The sequence below is a fragment of the Notolepis coatsorum genome (assembly GCF_963971535.1).
Source record: "Notolepis coatsorum genome assembly, chromosome: 20".
Lineage (NCBI taxonomy): Eukaryota > Metazoa > Chordata > Actinopteri > Aulopiformes > Paralepididae > Notolepis > Notolepis coatsorum.
In genome coordinates, this window is record NC_140184.1 from 7,105,740 (window position 1) to 7,127,318 (window position 21,579).

Consider the following 21,579-nt stretch of genomic DNA (forward strand, 5'->3'; position numbering starts at 1 on the left):
GGGGACGCCTGCACAGCAGAGACAGGAAATGGCGGGGGCAGTGTGAGGTTTTTTCCAAAAAAGTTCCAACCTCTCAAGTATGTGTAGGAGCAACTACACTAATAACCCCCAGATGCATCAAAAATTGAGACTTGGCGACATCCAGTGGTGAAAGTGTAAAACTACACCTTTAAACCTGCCGCTCGTTCTTGACGACGTGATCGAAACGTCACCCGGAAGTGTGTTCAATGAAAAGAGGCAACATGGCAGCATACACAGACGCACGTGAGTATTGTCAATAGTCAACAGTAAAGCGAGGAAGAATTACATTTCAAGAGTGCAATGTTATTAATTATGTTGGACATCATTTGTAAAGCCAAGAAACCTAATTTAGGTTGTTGTTTGGCCATGATGATAACCGCCAGCCAGCGTTGCCTTTTTGCATCCGAATAGCCACTCGTTTTCTGATTAACCTGCTGTTTTAATAACTTTTTGATCTGCAAGTGAACTGACTAACGTTACCCAAATATTGCTTGTTTCGAAATGTTTAAATCACTGCAATCACACCATCATCATCATCACTTGCCACTTGCCATCACTACGTCAAATGTATATACTCTCTTTTTCTAGACTCTTTGTATCAAAAACAGTACTGTATTTGTAAATCTGGTATGTCATAAATGTATAGATGTAGCCGTACTGTCTATCTGTATGTCATGTATGTCATATTATGATGAATTGAAAATGGGGGACCCTGATGTAAACAAGACGAAAGTCTTTCTCTGGTCTGCATCCCCTTAACAATTGTGTGTGTATTGAGCTGTATGTATTGTACCCATTCTGCAATCTGTTAATCAATCAATCAATCAATCACTTTGATAGATCATGATGGATCTGGTGAGGAGGTGCCCGACCTCTCGGGGAGTGATGGTGATGATGATTATGAGGATGCTCAGTGGTTGGAGGACGAGACATCTGAAGACGAACAACAACAAATCACCTGTCTGTTCTGTGACAGGTGAGATGGGATGGGGTGTCTGGGATGATATCCAGCTAGCGTGCGTTTCAACCACAGAGGGGAATTGCAACAAGTCACATTATTATACAATGTGTCTGAAATCAGATGTAGCCTGTATGGCTTTTCAGACTGCAACACACACACACACACACACACACACACACACACACACACACACACACACACACACACACACACACACTGATCTTATCATAGGATGGCTACTAGACACGGTGGTGGTGAAACATCTTCATATTTTTACCTAATATGCTTAAAGGGGAATGCCACTCATTTTAAGAATTCATGTTCTTGGGCGTCCGGGTAGCGCAGCGGACTAAGCGTCTCTCTACCACCACAGAGACACTGGTATCGAATCCAGCTGTCAGCGGTACCCAGTGGTGCAGTCGTAATATGGGAACTGCCCAGACGCCACGTGCATGCGCGCTCCGCGCACGCACGCGCATACATGTTCCCTCGCTTGCACACAGAACAGATGATTATTATGCATACCAATGTTTTAAATGTAATTGTAGTTACAATTTCTTTAATTGAATTAACTTAAACTAGAAAAGTAAATACAAACTAAATTAACAATGTAACTTAGTTTACAGAAGGACAGTTTCCTTCAGACTGAAGCACAACTTAATGTCTCATCCTTCCAGTCGGGACCACAGATCAAGCAAACCCCCACCAATTGGTACAGGGCTTGTATTTTGGTTTGGCTCTTCTCGTTGTTATGCTATCGGTATCCTATTATTATGCAAAGTCTAGGTGATAAGACAAGTGCCGGCCGGGTACTTGGCGCACGGCGCGACGAGTCCAGTGACAATTGTGAACGCATTTTTGTGTGCGCGCGTGCACATCCGTGCGCGATTGCGCGCACTTCTGCTCAGCGAACTACTAGGACGGCGTCTTACCCCGTCCTACCACCACTGCACCACTGGCGGTACCTCCGGCTTGGCCGGTCATCATACTGGCACAATTGGCAGTGTCAGCGAGAGGGAAGCCGGTGGGTGGTAATCTGGTCGTTGTAAACAGCGACTCCTACAGGTCGGTCAGGGCACCTGCACAGCGAGGAAGGGATCTGGGTGAGGTAGTGTGCCCTCCCACGCGTTACACCGCACCAATGAAAGTCCGCGCTGGCAGGTGAAAAGAGGCTGCTGGCTGTCTCCTATGTATCGGAGGAAGCATGTGATAGACTTCAGGGCTCCCTAGACCGGCAAGTAGGGGGCAAATGTGCGCAACGACCAGGAAGGGGAGGGGGGAATTGGCATAACGGCAAAAATTGGGATGGGAGGAAAATACAAGAAAAATAGGAGGAGAAAAAAGTGGATAAAAAAAATAATTCATGTTCTCCCTGTGCCCCAGGACAGGAAGATTTGTGAACACGCACCACCACTGTCCCCTAAAGCGAGACATAAGAGTGCCTGATAAGAGAACTGAGAGATTTTACCCTCCAGTTAGTGACTGGAATGTAAAATCTGGGGCTAGTGCTCTATAGACATTGAATTAACTTTATGAGGTCATAAAATGTCTGTGTGTTGTTGCTGGTTCAGACCTCCAACAATGCTAGAGTATAAACCTCACAAACATTGTGTGGTCTCATAAATTCAGAGCCCAAGTTATTGTCTGTTGAGCATTCCGGGTTTTTACATCCCAGTGACGTCATTCGATTGGAGGGTTCTCTCTCGTTCCTAGCCTTAGGAGAGAGTGGTGCATGTTGACAAATGCTGAACGAACTGTCCTGGGGCACTCTCAAAATTGAATGTTTAATCTTCAAGCTATACACACTTTAGCGTAGTTCTGTTCTAGTGCACAGAAAGTTATGACTTAATCATACTCAATCTCCTACACTATCCAGTTCAGTTCAGTTCAGTTATTTTTTTATTGTCATTCCATAAATCGCCAACGTTTTACCAGCTGCTATTGCAGCATTGTCCAATTGTCCGAAAAGGGCTAGGGAGAAGCACTAGGCTTGTCGGGCCCTACCCCTGAAGACTTACGTTTAGTTTATTTTTTTTAATTTCTTTATTTACATACATACATAGTACATACATATAGTACACATTACAGTACACACATGTAGTACACATATAGTACACATTACAGTACACATTACAGTATAGTATACCTTAGGGCTGTCCCCGACTAAGGATTTGGATAGTCGACTATTATCATTCCATTTGGGCTGTGGGGGGTGCTTTAATGTCTGAAGGAGTCGACTGAAGGCTTCTTGTCCTCTGCAAAAGCATGGGTCCACTGATGGATACATCTTGATATTTGTCTAGTCTAGTGTTTTCATTAGATGGGTGAAATCCGCAGTTAGCCTCTGGTATGCGTGCCATTAGCGTTAGCCACGCTTCTATGATAAAAAAAAATAAAATTATATATATATATATATTTTTTTTTATTATTCGACTAAGAGGTTGGCAGTCGACTACGGCTCCTTTCGACCGATTAGTCGACTATTCGACTAATAGGGGTCAGCCCTAGTATACCTGCAGTATATAATAGTATATATAATAGTATATAGTACATAATAGTGTATACAACACATATATAATGTGATATGAGATATATAGTACATGATATATACAATATAATATAGTACCATCATCATATAATAGTATATAGTGTAAATAATATAGTTTAATATAATATACAAATGAATTATAATATGATTATATAATGTAATATGATATAATGTACAATACAGTATCATATGTATTTTTTTTTTATTAATATGCAATTAAAGCTCTTCTTCCCTTCACTACCCTACTCTAATCTAGTGCACAGAAAGTTATAACTTAATCATACTCTGCAGCAATGGTTCTCAACCTGGGGGAGTTTGTTTATAGTGGCTACTTACGCCCCCTAGTGGTCAGAAAACATTGCAGCTTTAATAGTTGTGTGTGGCACTAAAATGTACTTTTTTTACGACACACTTTCACAGGTTGCTCGACTCTGTGTCCTCAACACTGCAACACTGCTCAGCTGAGCATCAAGTCAGCCTTGTGGAGGTGTTGAGAAAACACAGTGAGTAGTCAGTCATGTGTCTCTATACTGAGCTTTAGTACAAGATCTACCGGAACTAGGGATGTCCGATATTGGCATTAAAATGTGATATCGGAAAATATCGGTATCGGCTTTTTTTCTTTTTCTTTTTTTTTCTTCTTTTTTTACATTTTATAACCTTTATTTACCCAGGCAAGCTAGTAAGAACAAATTCTGATTTTATTTATTGTCAAAAGTATGCATGATGTTGTGTTAACTCCACAACAAGAGATATGTAATGTTAATTACCTGAAATGATTCCGTTTTTCGGTATCGGTTGGTATCGGTTGATATCGGTATCGGAAATTAAGAGTTGGACAATATCGGTATATCGGTATCGGTAAAAAAGCCAATATCGAGCATCCCTGACCGGAACACATCTGTTGTGTTGAGAAAACACACAGTGAGTAGTGAGTCATGTGTCTCTATAGATTAGATTAGTTTAGATTCAAATGTATTGTCATTATACAGCACAAGTACAGTACAATGAAAATAAGTTTGGCATCCAACCAGAGTGCAAATGTAACAGTAAAGTGCAACTGGGTACAAAATATACAAATGAGTACTACTGAGTGTAGTGCTAATCAGATGTATGTACAGAGTTGTAGTATAATAAATAAAGACAGTATGACTACTACTGACCAGCAGCATAACTTGTAAGAGTAGGATAGGTACAGATATATATATATATAGATATAGTAAAGGACTTTGTGCAGGTAAGTACAAACAGGTGAGGATAGGTATATATGCAGTGAGAATAAATATATATATGGTATATACAGCATTATTGTACATGCTACTATACTGTGCTTTAGCACAAGATTGACCAGAACACCTCTGTTGTGGCAGGTTGTATTAAGCGGTTGTCCTATTTTCACTCATCAGATCTGGATGACTACGGTTATATAAAGATGATCAACTTCATACGGTCTACAGTAAGTACACACATAACCGTTATCTTACTATCTTAATTGTTGAAATGCAATATGGATTATTTACGCAACTATAGATGTCATTGACTTAATCTCAAACCAAAGTGATTTAAAAATGATTTTGATTGCACACAAATAAGAACAATTAAGTGATTATTCTGTTCGGAGAGACTGATTTAAAGTGTTGTGTATTTGCAGAAGTGTAGCGGAGCGAGTCTAACTGGACTGTCTGACGGGGCTCTTCCCTGGGAGAGCGACGACTTCATGAAGCCCGTTCTACAGGACGACCTCCTGCTACAGACAGGTACAGTACTGTTGGAGTTCTAGGTTCTACAGGTACAGTACTGTTGGAGTTCTAGGTTCTACAGGTACAGTACTGTTTGAGTTCTAGGTTCTACAGGTACAGTACTGTTGGAGTTCTAGGTTCTATAGGTACAGTACTGCTGGAGTTCTAGGTTCTACAGGTACAGTACTGCTGGAGTTCTAGGTTCTACAGGTACAGTACTGCTGGAGTTCTAGGTTCTACAGGTACAGTACTGCTGGAGTTCTAGGTTCTACAGGTACAGTACTGCTGGAGTTCTAGGTTCTACAGGTACAGTACTGTTGGAGTTCTAGGTTCTACAGGTACAGTACTGCTGGAGTTCTAGGTTCTATAGGTACAGTACTGCTGGAGTTCTAGGTTCTATAGGTACAGTACTGCTGGAGTTCTAGGTTCTATAGGTACAGTACTGCTGGAGTTCTAGGTTCTATAGGTACAGTACTGCTGGAGTTCTAGGTTCTACAGGTACAGTACTGCTGGAGTTCTAGGTTCTACAGGTACAGTACTGCTGGAGTTCTAGGTTCTATAGGTACAGTACTGCTGGAGTTCTAGGTTCTATAGGTACAGTACTGTTGGAGTTCTAGGTTCTATAGGTACAGTACTGCTGGAGTTCTAGGTTCTACAGGTACAGTACTGTTGGAGTTCTAGGTTCTACAGGTACAGTACTGTTGGAGTTCTAGGTTCTACAGGTACAGTACTGCTGGAGTTCTAGGTTCTACAGGTACAGTACTGCTGGAGTTCTAGGTTCTATAGGTACATTACTGCTGGAGTTCTAGGTTCTACAGGTACAGTACTGTTGGAGTTCTAGGTTCTACAGGTACAGTACTGTTGGAGTTCTAGGTTCTACAGGTACAGTACTGCTGGAGTTCTAGGTTCTACAGGTACAGTACTGCTGGAGTTCTAGGTTCTACAGGTACAGTACTGCTGGAGTTCTAGGTTCTACAGGTACAGTACTGTTGGAGTTCTAGGTTCTATAGGTATAGTACTGCTGGAGTTCTAGGTTCTATAGGTACAGTACTGCTGGAGTTCTAGGTTCTACAGGTACAGTACTGTTGGAGTTCTAGGTTCTATAGGTACAGTACTGTTGGAGTTCTAGGTTCTATAGGTACAGTACTGTTGGAGTTCTAGGTTCTACAGGTACAGTACTGTTGGAGTTCTAGGTTCTACAGGTACAGTACTGCTGGAGTTCTAGGTTCTATAGGTACAGTACTGCTGGAGTTCTAGGTTCTATAGGTACAGTACTGCTGGAGTTCTAGGTTCTATAGGTACAGTACTGCTGGAGTTCTAGGTTCTATAGGTACAGTACTGTTGGAGTTCTAGGTTCTATAGGTACAGTACTGTTGGAGTTCTAGGTTCTACAGGTACAGTACTGCTGGAGTTCTAGGTTCTATAGGTACAGTACTGTTGGAGTTCTAGGTTCTACAGGTACAGTACTGCTGGAGTTCTAGGTTCTATAGGTACAGTACTGTTGGAGTTCTAGGTTCTACAGGTACAGTACTGCTGGAGTTCTAGGTTCTACAGGTACAGTACTGCTGGAGTTCTAGGTTCTATAGGTACAGTACTGCTGGAGTTCTAGGTTCTACAGGTACAGTACTCCTGGAGTTCTAGGTTCTATAGGTACAGTACTGTTGGAGTTCTAGGTTCTACAGGTACAGTACTGTTGGAGTTCTAGGTTCTATAGGTACAGTACTGTTGGAGTTCTAGGTTCTACAGGTACAGTACTGCTGGAGTTCTAGGTTATATAGGTACAGTACTGTTGGAGTTCTAGGTTCTACAGGTACAGTACTGCTGGAGTTCTAGGTTCTATAGGTACAGTACTGCTGGAGTTCTAGGTTCTACAGGTACAGTACTGTTGGAGTTCTAGGTTCTATAGGTACAGTACTGTTGGAGTTCTAGGTTCTACAGGTACAGTACTGTTGGAGTTCTAGGTTCTACAGGTACAGTACTGTTGGAGTTCTAGGTTCTACAGGTACAGTACTGCTGGAGTTCTAGGTTCTATAGGTACAGTACTGTTGGAGTTCTAGGTTCTACAGGTACAGTACTGTTGGAGTTCTAGGTTCTATAGGTACAGTACTGCTGGAGTTCTAGGTTCTACAGGTACAGTACTGCTGGAGTTCTAGGTTCTACAGGTATAGTACTGTTGGAGTTCTAGGTTCTACAGGTACAGTACTGTTGGAGTTCTAGGTTCTATAGGTACAGTACTGCTGGAGTTCTAGGTTCTATAGGTACAGTACTGCTGGAGTTCTAGGTTCTACAGGTACAGTACTGCTGGAGTTCTAGGTTCTACAGGTACAGTACTGCTGGAGTTCTAGGTTCTATAGGTACAGTACTGCTGGAGTTCTAGGTTCTACAGGTACAGTACTGCTGGAGTTCTAGGTTCTACAGGTATAGTACTGTTGGAGTTCTAGGTTCTACAGGTACAGTACTGCTGGAGTTCTAGGTTCTACAGGTACAGTACTGTTGGAGTTCTAGGTTCTATAGGTACAGTACTGTTGGAGTTCTAGGTTCTATAGGTACAGTACTGTTGGAGTTCTAGGTTCTATAGGTACAGTACTGCTGGAGTTCTAGGTTCTACAGGTACAGTACTGTTGGAGTTCTAGGTTCTACAGGTACAGTACTGTTGGAGTTCTAGGTTCTACAGGTACAGTACTGTTGGAGTTCTAGGTTCTACAGGTACAGTACTGTTGGAGTTCTAGGTTCTACAGGTACAGTACTGCTGGAGTTCTAGGTTCTACAGGTACAGTACTGTTGGAGTTCTAGGTTCTACAGGTACAGTACTGCTGGAGTTCTAGGTTCTACAGGTACAGTACTGCTGGAGTTCTAGGTTCTATAGGTACAGTACTGCTGGAGTTCTAGGTTCTATAGGTACAGTACTGTTGGAGTTCTAGGTTCTATAGGTACAGTACTGTTGGAGTTCTAGGTTCTACAGGTACAGTACTGCTGGAGTTCTAGGTTCTACAGGTACAGTACTGTTGGAGTTCTAGGTTCTACAGGTACAGTACTGTTGGAGTTCTAGGTTCTATAGGTGCAGTACTGTTGGAGTTCTAGGTTCTACAGGTACATTACTGTTGGAGTTCTAGGTTCTATAGGTACAGTACTGTTGGAGTTCTAGGTTCTACAGGTACAGTACTGTTGGAGTTCTAGGTTCTATAGGTACAGTACTGCTGGAGTTCTAGGTTCTACAGGTACAGTACTGCTGGAGTTCTAGGTTCTACAGGTACAGTACTGCTGGAGTTCTAGGTTCTATAGGTACAGTACTGTTGGAGTTCTAGGTTCTACAGGTACAGTACTGTTGGAGTTCTAGGTTCTACAGGTACAGTACTGTTGGAGTTATAGGTTCTACAGGTACAGTACTGCTGGAGTTCTAGGTTCTACAGGTACAGTACTGCTGGAGTTCTAGGTTCTATAGGTACAGTACTGCTGGAGTTCTAGGTTCTACAGGTACAGTACTGCTGGAGTTCTAGGTTCTATAGATACAGTACTGCTGGAGTTCTAGGTTCTATAGGTACAGTACTGTTGGAGTTCTAGGTTCTACAGGTACAGTACTGTTGGAGTTCTAGGTTCTATAGGTACAGTACTGTTGGAGTTCTAGGTTCTATAGGTACAGTACTGTTGGAGTTCTAGGTTCTATAGGTACAGTACTGCTGGAGTTCTAGGTTCTACAGGTACAGTACTGCTGGAGTTCTAGGTTCTACAGGTACAGTACTGCTGGAGTTCTAGGTTCTACAGGTACAGTACTGCTGGAGTTCTAGGTTCTACAGGTACAGTACTGTTGGAGTTCTAGGTTCTATAGGTACAGTACTGTTGGAGTTCTAGGTTCTACAGGTATAGTACTGCTGGAGTTCTAGGTTCTACAGGTACAGTACTGCTGGAGTTCTAGGTTCTACAGGTACAGTACTGTTGGAGTTCTAGGTTCTATAGGTACAGTACTGCTGGAGTTCTAGGTTCTACAGGTACAGTACTGCTGGAGTTCTAGGTTCTACAGGTATAGTACTGTTGGAGTTCTAGGTTCTATAGGTATAGTACTGTTGGAGTTCTAGGTTCTACAGGTACAGTACTGCTGGAGTTCTAGGTTCTATAGGTACAGTACTGTTGGAGTTCTAGGTTCTACAGGTACAGTACTGCTGGAGTTCTAGGTTCTATAGGTACAGTACTGCTGGAGTTCTAGGTTCTACAGGTACAGTACTGCTGGAGTTCTAGGTTCTACAGGTACAGTACTGCTGGAGTTCTAGGTTCTACAGGTACAGTACTGCTGGAGTTCTAGGTTCTATAGGTACAGTACTGTTGTAGTTCTAGGTTCTACAGGTACAGTACTGTTGGAGTTCTAGGTTCTATAGGTACAGTACTGCTGGGGTTCTAGGTTCTATAGGTACAGTACTGTTGGAGTTCTAGGTTCTACAGGTACAGTACTGCTGGAGTTCTAGGTTCTACAGGTACAGTACTGCTGGAGTTCTAGGTTCTACAGGTACAGTACTGTTGGAGTTCTAGGTTCTACAGTTACAGTACTGTTGGAGTTCTAGGTTCTTTTCATCACATTTCACCTCAAAATATAATAAATTTTAATTGTACTGAACATAAATAGATCCCATTTTATTATATTCTCTGAAGATGTTTCTTTTTTTTCCCCGACGTCATTCCCTCGTGACACATATTGAATATTTCCAATTTCTAGGGCCCCCTCCGGTAAACAACGAGTGGCATAACGTCAGCGAGACACTAAGCCCCTCAGCCACCCCTTCGGTCGGCCACGCCATTGTTTATACTCGCCAATGGAGGAACATGTCGTTGGATGTGAAAGTTAAAGCTAATTAAAGAGAGGACGTCTAAGAGGTGTTGTCGAGGAATCTAGTGATTCAGATCAGTGACTCAGCAATTCAATCATTAAGCACCTGGAGGGCGATGGTGTTTTCATTTCTTGTGGCAATTTGCTGAGGTGCATAGGTCATTTGGATAGTTTGTTGGACATGGGGAGTTGGACTTGTGGAGATGTATCATTTAGCAAGCAAATGGTGAATGAATTGAGGGAAATAGTTTGAAACAAGGAAAGTAAAAAAAAAAAAAAAAAAAATGAACGTGTGTCCATGTTGGTAAGGTGTGTCACAATTAATCTACAGGATCTATGGAACCAGCTTCCCCTGGAGATCCGATCTGCCCCCTCGCTGGAGACATTTAAGGCCCGTCTAAAAACCCACTTCTATTCCCTGGCCTTCAATAAACCCTGATTCTCCCACACCCTAACTCACACACTCCCATGTAATTTTATCCTGCCCCCTCCCTCTTGTATCTCTTCTTATGCTCCTCTGTCCCCTGTGTGCTACTGTACTTTGTGTTCCCCTATCCGTGTGTTGTCCTACTGTCCTATTCTCTGAATGTATTGTCTTGTCCTGCTGTGCCTTTTTGTATTTTTGTATTTGTGTATTTTATATTAGGACATTGATTTTAAGCTTTGATTGTACAGCACTTTGGTTGGCTCTTGTGCTTTTAAATGTGCTATATAAATAAATTACTTGACTTGACTTGACCTCTTATTACAGACAGGTATAGTACTATTGGAGTTCTAGGTTCTACAGGTTTAATACTGTTGGAGTTCTAGGTTCTACAGGTATAGTACTAGTTTTTTACCTGCACAATAGTCTTTACCATACATTTCTGGTAGGGGTGTAAAGGTACACGTATCCGTACCGAACTGAACCGTTTCAGTGTGTACCGTACCGTACCGAACGGCTGTAGTGTGTACCGAACGAATACAACGGTATGTTAACCGCCCACCGGGGGCTGTTTTTTTTTCACAATCTAACATAATTATTATTATCTTTTCTTTTCTTTACAAGTCGATTATTAATTTCAATATAGAATATTCGTTGACAGCCCTAGAAGTACAATTAGTTACTGCACACTACATCACCCCTGAGTGGAACATGGAACCGTGACTTAAAAACCGAGGTACGTACCGAACAGTGGTTTTTGTGTACCACCGTTACACCCCTAATCTCTGGTGTTCATACCTTTTGTGTGAATTCCTCTGGACCTACGCCCCGTTCTCTTCGGTCCACATCTCTTTGTATCTTTACATCTCCGTCTCCTTTGCGCTCCAGACCCAGAGGAGCTGCTCGACATGGAGGCTGCGACCCCCCTGTCAGGCGGCCAGCCCCCCCCCGCCGCCCTGCTGCAGAGGGCCCAGGCCGCGGAGGAGAGGGCGCGGAGCTCAGAGGAGGCCCTGGCCAGAGCCATGGAGGACCTGCACAAGCTCAAGTGAGTCCTTTTCACCCTTTCACTGTGATGATACAGCAGGTTAACCCTTTCACCACCACACTATCAAGGGGTTAACCCTTTCACTGTGATGATACAGCAGGTTAACCCTTTCACTGACACATGACAAAGGGTTAACCCTTTCACTGTGATGATACAGCAGGTTAACCCTTTCACTGACACCATGACAAAGGGTTAACCCTTTCACTACCACACTACAGCAGGTTAACCCCCTTTCACTGCCACATGACAAAGGGTTAACCCCTTCACTACCACACTACAGCAGGTTAACCCTTTCACCACCACACTATCAAAGGGTTAACCCTTTCACTGTGACAATACAGCAGGTTAACCCTTTCACTGCCGCACGACAACGTGTTAACCCTTTCACTACCACACTACAGAAGGTTAACCCTTTCACTACCATAGTGTGGTAGTGAAAGGGTTAAACCCCCACGTTTCCCACAGCTTCTCCCAGTCAGGACATAAACGGTAAAGGGTGCATTTATATAGCAGCTTTTATCCAACGCTCTTTACAATTTGGTTCCTCACATTCACCCGTTCACTCACACGTTCACTCACCGACCACGCGAGGTGCCGACCTGCTCATCGGGGGCAGTTAGGGGTTAAGTGTCTTGCTCAAGGACACCTGTGACGCGCTGCCCGGGAGGAGCGGGAATCGATTACCAGACGACTGCGAATGATCTCCCATCCCTCAATACCAACCGCTGAAGTGCCCTTGAGCAAGGCACTTAACCCCCAACTGCTCCAGCGGAGTTGCTCAGTGGCCAACGGGGCAGCTCCCAGGTGTGACTTGAACTGTGTGAGTGTGAAGCAGGACGTTGCTGAAAAAGAGCATTTCATGCTGAAAGAACCTACCCTGGTAAATAAAGGTAAATAGTTTTTATAAATAAATACATGTACAACTTAGATTGTGGCCGGTGTGTTTTTTTCTCTTTGCTCGGAAGGTTCCCGGTTTGATTCCGGCTCCTTTCCGGCAGCGTGTCGAAGTGTCCTTGAGCAAGACACTTAACGCACTTAACCCTTAACTAGCTCCCGACGAGCGGGTAAGTGGGTGGATGTGAGGCGTGAGTTGTAAAGTGCTTTGGATAAAAGCTGCTGCTGTATATAAATGCAGTCCATTTACCATTTTACCTCGTCTCCTGGCCACTGTGCGAAAGGCAAACTAACACTTTATTTGGAGGTTGTTTTCTATTCCATGGCTGTTAGATTAATGAGAGTCCTGGTGAATTTCTGTTTTCCACCCCAGTGTCCGTAGTCAGTTAATGTGTTATTCCCCCCAGGCTCACGTGGTGCTCCGTTCATACTGTGTCGCCTCGTCCCTGCACCTCCCCCCTCACGCCAGCAGGGGGACCCAGTGAGCCCAGTCCTGCAGGGGCATCAGACACCGTGTGGAAGAAGTTTAGAGGAAGGGAAAATTCCACTGCAGCAGAGAGGGTTGAAGCGAGGAGGGGGGGAAGACGGAGGGGGGCAATAAGGGAAAAATACAGAAAGAGAAGGAGAGAGAGAGAGAGAGAGAGAGAACGGAAGGAAGAAAGGAGGAGTGAAAATGGAGAGGGAAAGATGGATGTCTTCCATCCACTCCATTTACTGCTATGTCCTGCTTGAAGGTTGCATGTGGCCCTTACTTTACCTGACGTTACTGTAATATGTCCTAGTTTGAGATGTATTACTCAAGGCAGATTACTGTGGTAATGTGTAGTAATGTGTGGTAATGTGTAGTAAAAGTGTGGTAATAATGTGTAGTAATGTGGTGTTGTAAAGTGTGGTAACACGTGGAAACGTGTGATATTGTGTGGTAATGTGTAGTAAAGTGTGATAATGTGTGGTAACATGTGGTAATGTGTGGTAATTAGGGATGCTCAATATTGGCTTTTTTACCTATACTGATATTGTCCAACTCTTAATTTCCGATACCGATATCAACCGATACCGATAATATGCAGGGTTTCCCCCCCAAAAAACGGAATAATTTCAGGTAATTAACATTACATATGTCTTGTTGTGGAATTAACACAACATTATGCATACTTTTGACAATAAATAAAATCAGAATTTGTTCTTACTTGCTTGCCTGGGTAAATAAAGGTTATAGAAATGTAAAAAAAAAAAAAAAAAAATGCCAATATGTAAGGGATAACTACGAGGTCATTGTCGCTAAATAATTGACCGACACGGAGTTTAGAATACAGAGGCGCCTCGCCGAGGTGTTTTAAACGTAGTGAAGGTAAATAATTTTGCGACAATGACCGAGTATAGCTATAGCTATACATTATCCCGCTTATTACATGGCTAACTTACTAACAATATACCTAATTCATTTTACACCATCGACAAGACGAGATCAAATGCAATTGCAGACGCAGTTGTTCTGTGGCTCCGTCCGCTGTCAGCCCAAATAAAGTTATTATTATCGCCGGCAGGTGTGTGGACTGATTGCACTGCTGCAGTGTGTGTCAGTGGGCTTGATTGCGAACAGCGGTCATTATTGCTCGGCAGAGGTCCGTTATCGAGTAATAATGGACCTCTGACGAGCGCTATTGACCAATCACAATCGAGCATTTCGGCGAATGTTAAAACGCCATGTAATAACGGCCGATAATATCGGACATCCCTAGTGGTAATGTGTAGTAAAGTGTGCTAATGTGTGATAATGTGTTGTAACTAGGGCTGTCTTAAATACTTCGAAGCTTCGTTCGATGGGCATGGGATTCGAATATGAAAATAAAATTCGATTATACAAAATAAAAAAAAGAATATAATTTTTTTTATTTTTTTGTGCTAAATCAACTCTGCCTCTCTGTTAACTACAACAAGCAATGCTGTTTGTTATTTAAGATGAGGTCGGACTCGGCACTGACAGATTTGTGTTCATTGTGCTGCTTTTATAAAGCCTCAAATAATGGCTTACAATATTTCACGAAAGCAAAGTGTTTTGTTTGTCTAAGATTTAAAAAGGTTTAAACTTTACAGCACTGACAAAGTTGAACTAAGTGCTGTACAAGTCCCACAACATAAAAAAAATAATAATAATTGAATTATTATTATTTTTTTAATCTCGAAGCTTCGAATTAAAATCGAATCTCGGCCCAGAAGCTTCGAATTCAAAAATTCGAAGGTCAGCCCTAGGTAACATGTGGTAATGTGTAGTAAAGTGTGATAATGTGTTGTAACGTGTGGTAATGTGTGGTAACGTGTGATAATGTGTGGTAATGTGTGGTAACGTGTGATAATGTGTGATAATGTGTGGTAACGTGTGATAATGTGTGGTAAAGTGATAATGTGTGGTAACGTGTGGTAACGTGTGATAATGTGTGGTAATGTGTGGTAACGTGTGATAATGTGTGATAATGTGTGGTAACGTGTGATAATGTGTGGTAACGTGTGGTAATGTGTGATAATGTATGGTAATGTGTGATAATGTGTGGTAACGTGTGATAATGTATGGTAACATGTGATAATGTATGGTAATGTGTGGTAACGTGTGGTAATGTGTGGTAACATGTGGTAATGTATGGTAATGTGTGATAATGTGTGGTAACGTGTGGTAATGTGTGATAATGTGTGGTAATGTATGGTAACGTGTGGTAACGTGTGGTAACGTGTGGTAATGTGTGATAATGTGTGGTAACGTGTGATAATGTGTGGTAATGTGTGGTAATGTATGGTAATGTGTGGTAACATGTGATAATGTGTGGTAACGTGTGGTAATGTGTGATAATGTATGGTAATGTGTGGTAACGTGTGGTAATGTGTGGTAATGTGTGATAATGTGTGGTAATGTATGGTAACGTGTGGTAATGTGTGATAATGTGTGGTAATGTATGGTAACGTGTGGTAATGTGTGGTAACGTGTGGTAATGTGTGGTAATGTGTGGTAACGTGTGGTAATGTGTGGTAATGTGTGGTAATGTGTGGTAATGTGTGGTAATGTGTGGTAATGTGTTGTAACGTGTGGTAATGTGTGGTAATGTGTGGTAATGTGTGGTAATGTGTGGTAATGTGTGATAATGTGTGGTAATGTATGGTAATGTGTGGTAACGTGTGGTAATGTGTGGTAATGTGTGGTAATGTATGGTAATGCGTGATAATGTATGATAATGTATGGTAACGTGTGATAATGTATGGTAATGCGTGATAATGTATGGTAACGCGGGATAATGGTAACGCGTGATAATAATGTATGGTAACTCTTTATAGTTAATTAATCGAAATTAATCACATTTTAATCGCATATCAATATTTGATCGAAAAGCTAAATTTTTCAATTCAAATGAATTTTGGTATACGAGTGAATCAATGAATAATACATTATACTGCAGCAAAATCCTGTATTAGCTACTACACATACCAACAGATCAATGCAATTTTTTACAAAGTGCAGACATTTTAGGAATAATATATATAGCGCAAAGGACCTTTTGTAAACTCAAGCACTTTCGAGATAAAAGTAAAACGCAGTACTTTCAAGTACATTCCAGAACAGTTGACCATTGTAAAAATGGTCTTTTGTGAACTTTTTATGAACAAACCAGACTAAGAAACCAGACTATTTGCGATTTATTATACTTTATACTTATAGCACATGCATGAGTCTGGTCTCCTTTGAATGGTAACATTATTTGATTCTTACACAATAAAGAAAAATCATCATGCGATTAAATGCATAATTTTCTTTTTTTACTTTAAATTCTTTCTGTAGTTAATTAATCTAAATTAATGCGATAAAGTCCCAGCCCTAATGGTAACATGTTGTAATGTGTGATATATGGTAACGTGTGATAACGCGTGGTAACGCGTGGTAGCGCGTGGTAACGTGTGGTCATGTATGGTAACGTGTGGTTCCAGGCTGCTGGCCCAGGGCCTGGTGCTGAACGCAGACACGAGCAGGGGTGCGGGCAGCTTGGGCGCGGTGGCCGAACTCCGAGAGGACGAGGACGAGGCCTACTTCAGCTCCTACGGCCATCATGGCATCCACGAGGAGATGCTGAAGGTCTGACACACACTCACACACACACACACACAGACACACAGACACACAAGTGTCCACTGGGCTCAATGCAATCTGGTAAACCCCCCCCCCCCCCCCCCCCCCTCTGTGGAGCGTGGGCAGGATCATCAGCGCGCGTCTCGTCTCGAGGCTCCGTGTAGCGTTAAATGAAAGCCATCGCCCTCCTCTATGCATAACATTGATACAGAGTACAAGACATTCTCTCAAAGTGATAAATCGGCAATAAGGACTGAGCTCTCATGTAAAACAGCGTCGTTTGCTGCCGCGTCGCCGAGGAAATGTCTATATTTGACTTACACTGCTTAGGCATCAACGGCTTTTGGGGGGAGAGGGGAGAGGGGAGAGGGGGGGGGGGGTCAGCTCTCTCTCCTCTCTCTCTCTGGTCTACTTACTTACTGCAGCAGTGCATAGACCTAATCCTCCCACCGGGCCCTGATTGGTGCTTGGCGTGGTGACGGCTTCCCGCCGGGCCCTGATTGGTGCTTGGCGTGGTGACGGCTTCCCACCGGGGCCTTGATTGGTGCTTGGCGTGGTGACGGCTTGCGTCATACAGTACACCACCGAGTCCGCCACCAAGAGCATCACGGGACACATGGGGGGGTTTTGCGGTAGAACATCATCAAACTATTTTAACGGAGAGCCCTTAAAGTGCGTGACCTTTGACACGCCGGGGGGGGGCCTGAGGGGGAGAGGGAGAACGTGGCCCCGAGTTGTGTGTTAAACCCTTTTTTTTTTGTTCCTAGCTCACTCTCACCTAAAGTTTTACTTTTGGCCCCGTTCTGACTGCGTCAAAGAATCAGTTATAATTTTTTATATCCTTCTTGTTCCTACTTAATGGCCCTAATGGCCCTTTGCTTCATTGAATTTAAACGTATCTTTTCTCATTTCGGTTGAGCCAACTGTGTCAAGAATTATGGCATGTAACTGTCAATTGGCAATAGGTTTTTTTTTTTTTTTATAACAGGTTTTCTGGTGGAAAAGGTGCGCTGGGGGTTGGAGGGGGCAGGTTTGACTGGCAGGTTAATTAGTCACTCCTGACTGGAACCTCTCTCCAAAAGAGGATCATGTAACCACTCTGTTGTATTTCTCCATTAGGTTAGATGTTTTATTGTGTCTCGTGGAATGGGATTGTGATTAGAATCCGGGTGATTATACAGAATGTGGCATCTTACAGAGAGGAGCTCTCCGTCCCGCAGGCTTGAGGCGAAACTGTTCACACTGCGGCCGTTTTGCTCTTATCAGGGTTCGCACGAGGTCCTTTACAAAAAAAAGTCAAGGCCTGGAATTCCTTGAAAACAGCCAATTTTTTAACAAGGTGCTTAAAAAGTCCCTTAACTCATTCAGCGCCAGGGGTCGTTGTCTACCTTCTGGGTAGAACGCCATCGCCAACGACCAAGGTACCCATGTACATGTCAAAATACTTCCCAAAGGTCAGTGAATACCACGACCACAACACCAGAGGGAGCTCCACAAATCATGTTAAACCCAGATTCGGCTCAAACAAGGGACTAAACACGTTTCGCAATTATGCCACATCAATGTGGAACGCCCTACCCAAAGCTGTAAAGGAATGTGAATCACTACCCACTTTCAAAAACACTCTCAAAGAACACCTACGGGAGACTGCAATTCGAAACTGGCCCCTGCAAATTAGGGCTGTCCCCGACTAAGGATTTGGAGGGTCGACTATGACTTTGGATGCCACGGACGACATAACACGTGTTATCAGCCCGCCCCCTGAATGCCCACGACGACAAATATCGTTTTATTTTTTTATTAGCGATCTGAATTCAGATTTCATCAACCGAGTCTACCGTTGGGAAACCAGCCCCATCAGGAGCTCAGATGTGAAAAAAGCGCCCCCTATCGTCTCCCAGATGGTAATGCACCCTTTTGGAATGGACTCAATGAAAATGGATGAGAAAAAAAAATCCGGAATCCACATTTTACTTCTCACGCATGTAACCGGAGATGATCCCAGTCATTGTGGACCCTCAGAACAGCGTGTAATATGTGTTTACAGTATGTAGCATTGGATCAATAAAAGGATCGATTTTTGGAATGGCGATCAGGAATTGGAATAATCTTTTTGGATACCATCTGATCTCAGGTAAGGAATCTATTTTACCAGTCTTAGGATAATCAGACCTGTTTTCACAGAGATATACGCTTTTCCCCTATGTGTGATATGGCTGTTTGGCTGTGCGAGCGATCAGGAACTAAGAGAATCAGCTCGCGGCACCAGCCTGCATACGTATACATATACTATCGATAATCTAGCGTTTATTTGAAAACAATTCATAAATAGGCCGAAAAATTCGAATGTTTTTTGTGTATTCTAGAATATTCCGTTTATTATGGAATATTTTTCTTTTCTTTTCAAGATGCTATAAAACGGAAATGAACCGATAAAAAAAACAATCCGCTTCGACAATGTTGACTGGAAAATGAGTCATTGATAAGCGACGGGCAGATTAGACACATAGCCATAATCTAAAACATAGATTAGGCGATATTAACGCTAACATTGAAGTGGATGATGGGCATTCAAGGGGGTCAAAAGGAAAACACGGCCGGCTCTGAAAGTGTTAATGAATATAACTCATCAGTTTCTTTTAATACTATAATATTAGTGTAGCCTAATCTTTATCTGCAACTGTGAAGAAAACCCCCATTGGTTTAAGCAGAATTAATAGAATTAAAAAAAAATGTATAAAACATTTTATTAACACTTTAATTGCTGAAAACGCCGGAACTCGTCTTTCCTAGCCATGCTCATTCTGCCGAAGACGCCGTATTTCCTTTCCGGAGCCCTGAGACACACTGCTGATCTCCTCTCAACTCTCTAGCGGTTCAAGATCGCCATCTGGTGGCCGATCGGCAGATCGCCAACCGGAAATTAACCTTTGAACCGGTAGTGCTCATCCATATGTGGTCCGGCCACTTGCTATCGTTAGAGAGACTCCGTCTTGATACAGTGAACATCGATCGGTGCAAATAACTCGAAAAAACGACATGATTTGGACGTATATACTATTATACAACCTGGAAATGGATCGGGCATTTCTACATCCCATAATAGAAAAAATTCTGTTCCACGCTCATCTGCCAGCGGCGCGAGGAAGCCACGGTAAGATTCAGCGTTATATTCTAACGTCTTCTATACTAACTGATCTGATGAACATATGACCCACTCTGGATGAATCATCTAACGCTGCCCACGGAATTATAAACGATCCCCCGCCCATCCGGTCATCATCAGATGATACGTAGAAACTTCTAGAAGCACATCCAGTTGACATTTTTTATCTCGCACAGATTCCTACCAAACTGTATTTGATCATCAATATAATGCATTTAGGGCTATAAATCACGTTCTGAAGAAAGCTGCAGAAAACGATAAAAACATACTTATACTTTAGACCATATTTTAGTATGAATATGTGAATGAAAAAGTTTAACGTTGCTACACCCTGAACAATACATATAGGACATTGAATGGGCCATAATAATGGCAATTTAGCAATAGAATTTAAAAAGTTATAGCCCTGCAAAGAAGGGGAACTTCTCCATGTTAAATAGGGCTGGCGAGGGATGGTAAATTATGAATTTAACCCTGGCGATTAAAGTGTTAATTTATTTTTATAAAAAATTCGAATGTTGATTTAGAATTCGAATGCCAACGTAACGAACGAAGGTTCGAACGTTTGGGCTCAGCCCTAGTCGCTTGATTTATGAATCGTTCTGAAAATAACGCTAGATTATCTGTATTATATGTGTCATCATGCGCGAACAGAAGCGGGGGCTGAAAAGTCGCTTCTCAGTGCTTTGCCTGCAGCCAACGTCAGAAACACACACACACACACACACACACACACGCACACACACGCTCCGATGGTGGCGAAAGAAACATCGGATTAACCATTCATTCCTGATCGCCATTCCAAATATTGATCGCGTTTATTGATCCAACGTTATATGTCTGAAAGGCATAATCCATGCTGCTCTCAGTCTCTCCAGTCCATGTGTTATAACGATACTGCTTGCCCGAGAAGGAAAACCTGGACCGGACTTCTTAGATCAGCGTACAGCCCAAGGGGGAGGGATTCCAATGATGTGCAATACCAGCTGGAAGGCGTAGGTGGTGGTATTTGCCCTTTGCGAGCTCAGACCCATTCCCAATGATAACATCAGGCTGGATGGATGAAAAATGAATGGATATAGCTAATAAAAGAAATGACGATTAAAACCCGAGATTTCTTGTGATTGGCGCTCAACGCATGGCGAGTTAACCCCGACTTTTTCCGTGATTGGCGCTGAATGAGTTAAATTCAAATCAACCATTCGCATTGAACGTTTTGTTCATCCATGATAACAAAATTTCTGAATCAAGACATTTAATTTTTGTATTTAAAGTGTAAATAATTGTCAGATTATTTTTTAATAAAAAAACGGCATTTAAAAGTGATGCCCTTTTTAAAATGAAAAAATAGTGCTTGGGAAAGTACTTGAAAGTCCTTGAATCACACTGGCTGTTTTGCTCTTATGTCGTGCTCAGGTTGGGATTCCTTTCCACCCTGTTCCCATGTGGGAAGGGATCCCAACCTGAGCATGACCTAAGAGCGAAATGGCCTGCAGTGCGATTAATGGTCTATGAAAGTCAGACTCTGTTTTTACAGAATTTTCTGTTTTGTTTAAAATATGACCAGGTTTTCACAGAGAGTTAATGTGACTTTATTCTTTCTCTTGGCAGGATAAGGTCTAAGGTCTGCACAGAGCGTTAATGTGACTTTATTCTTTTCTCTCTGCAGGATAAGGTCTGCACAGAGCGTTAATGTGACTTTATTCTTTTCTCTCTGCAGGATAAGGTCTGCACAGAGCGTTAATGTGACTTTATTCTTTTCTCTCTGCAGGATCGCGTCCGCACAGAGAGTTACCGTGACTTCATGTACCGTAACCCGGAAGTGTTCAAAGACAAGGTGAGTAGGGGGTCATC

General features: G+C 42.5%; 1 protein-coding gene across 1 annotated transcript in view; it reads left to right on the plus strand.

Moving 5' to 3' along the window:
• Positions 1 to 242: 242 nt before the first annotated feature.
• The window catches only part of slc6a5 (solute carrier family 6 member 5), a gene marked incomplete at both ends in the record, with an annotated part of 123,122 nt that continues 101,785 nt past the window's right edge, over positions 243 to 21,579 (plus strand). Inside the window, 8 exons of the mRNA XM_084337643.1 lie at positions 243 to 264; positions 862 to 997; positions 3,951 to 4,033; positions 4,937 to 4,986; positions 5,182 to 5,287; positions 11,398 to 11,554; positions 16,421 to 16,565; positions 21,497 to 21,562. Of these exons, the coding sequence (XP_084193769.1) occupies positions 243 to 264; positions 862 to 997; positions 3,951 to 4,033; positions 4,937 to 4,986; positions 5,182 to 5,287; positions 11,398 to 11,554; positions 16,421 to 16,565; positions 21,497 to 21,562 (765 nt within the window). The remainder of the gene's footprint in view (positions 265 to 861; positions 998 to 3,950; positions 4,034 to 4,936; positions 4,987 to 5,181; positions 5,288 to 11,397; positions 11,555 to 16,420; positions 16,566 to 21,496; positions 21,563 to 21,579) is intronic.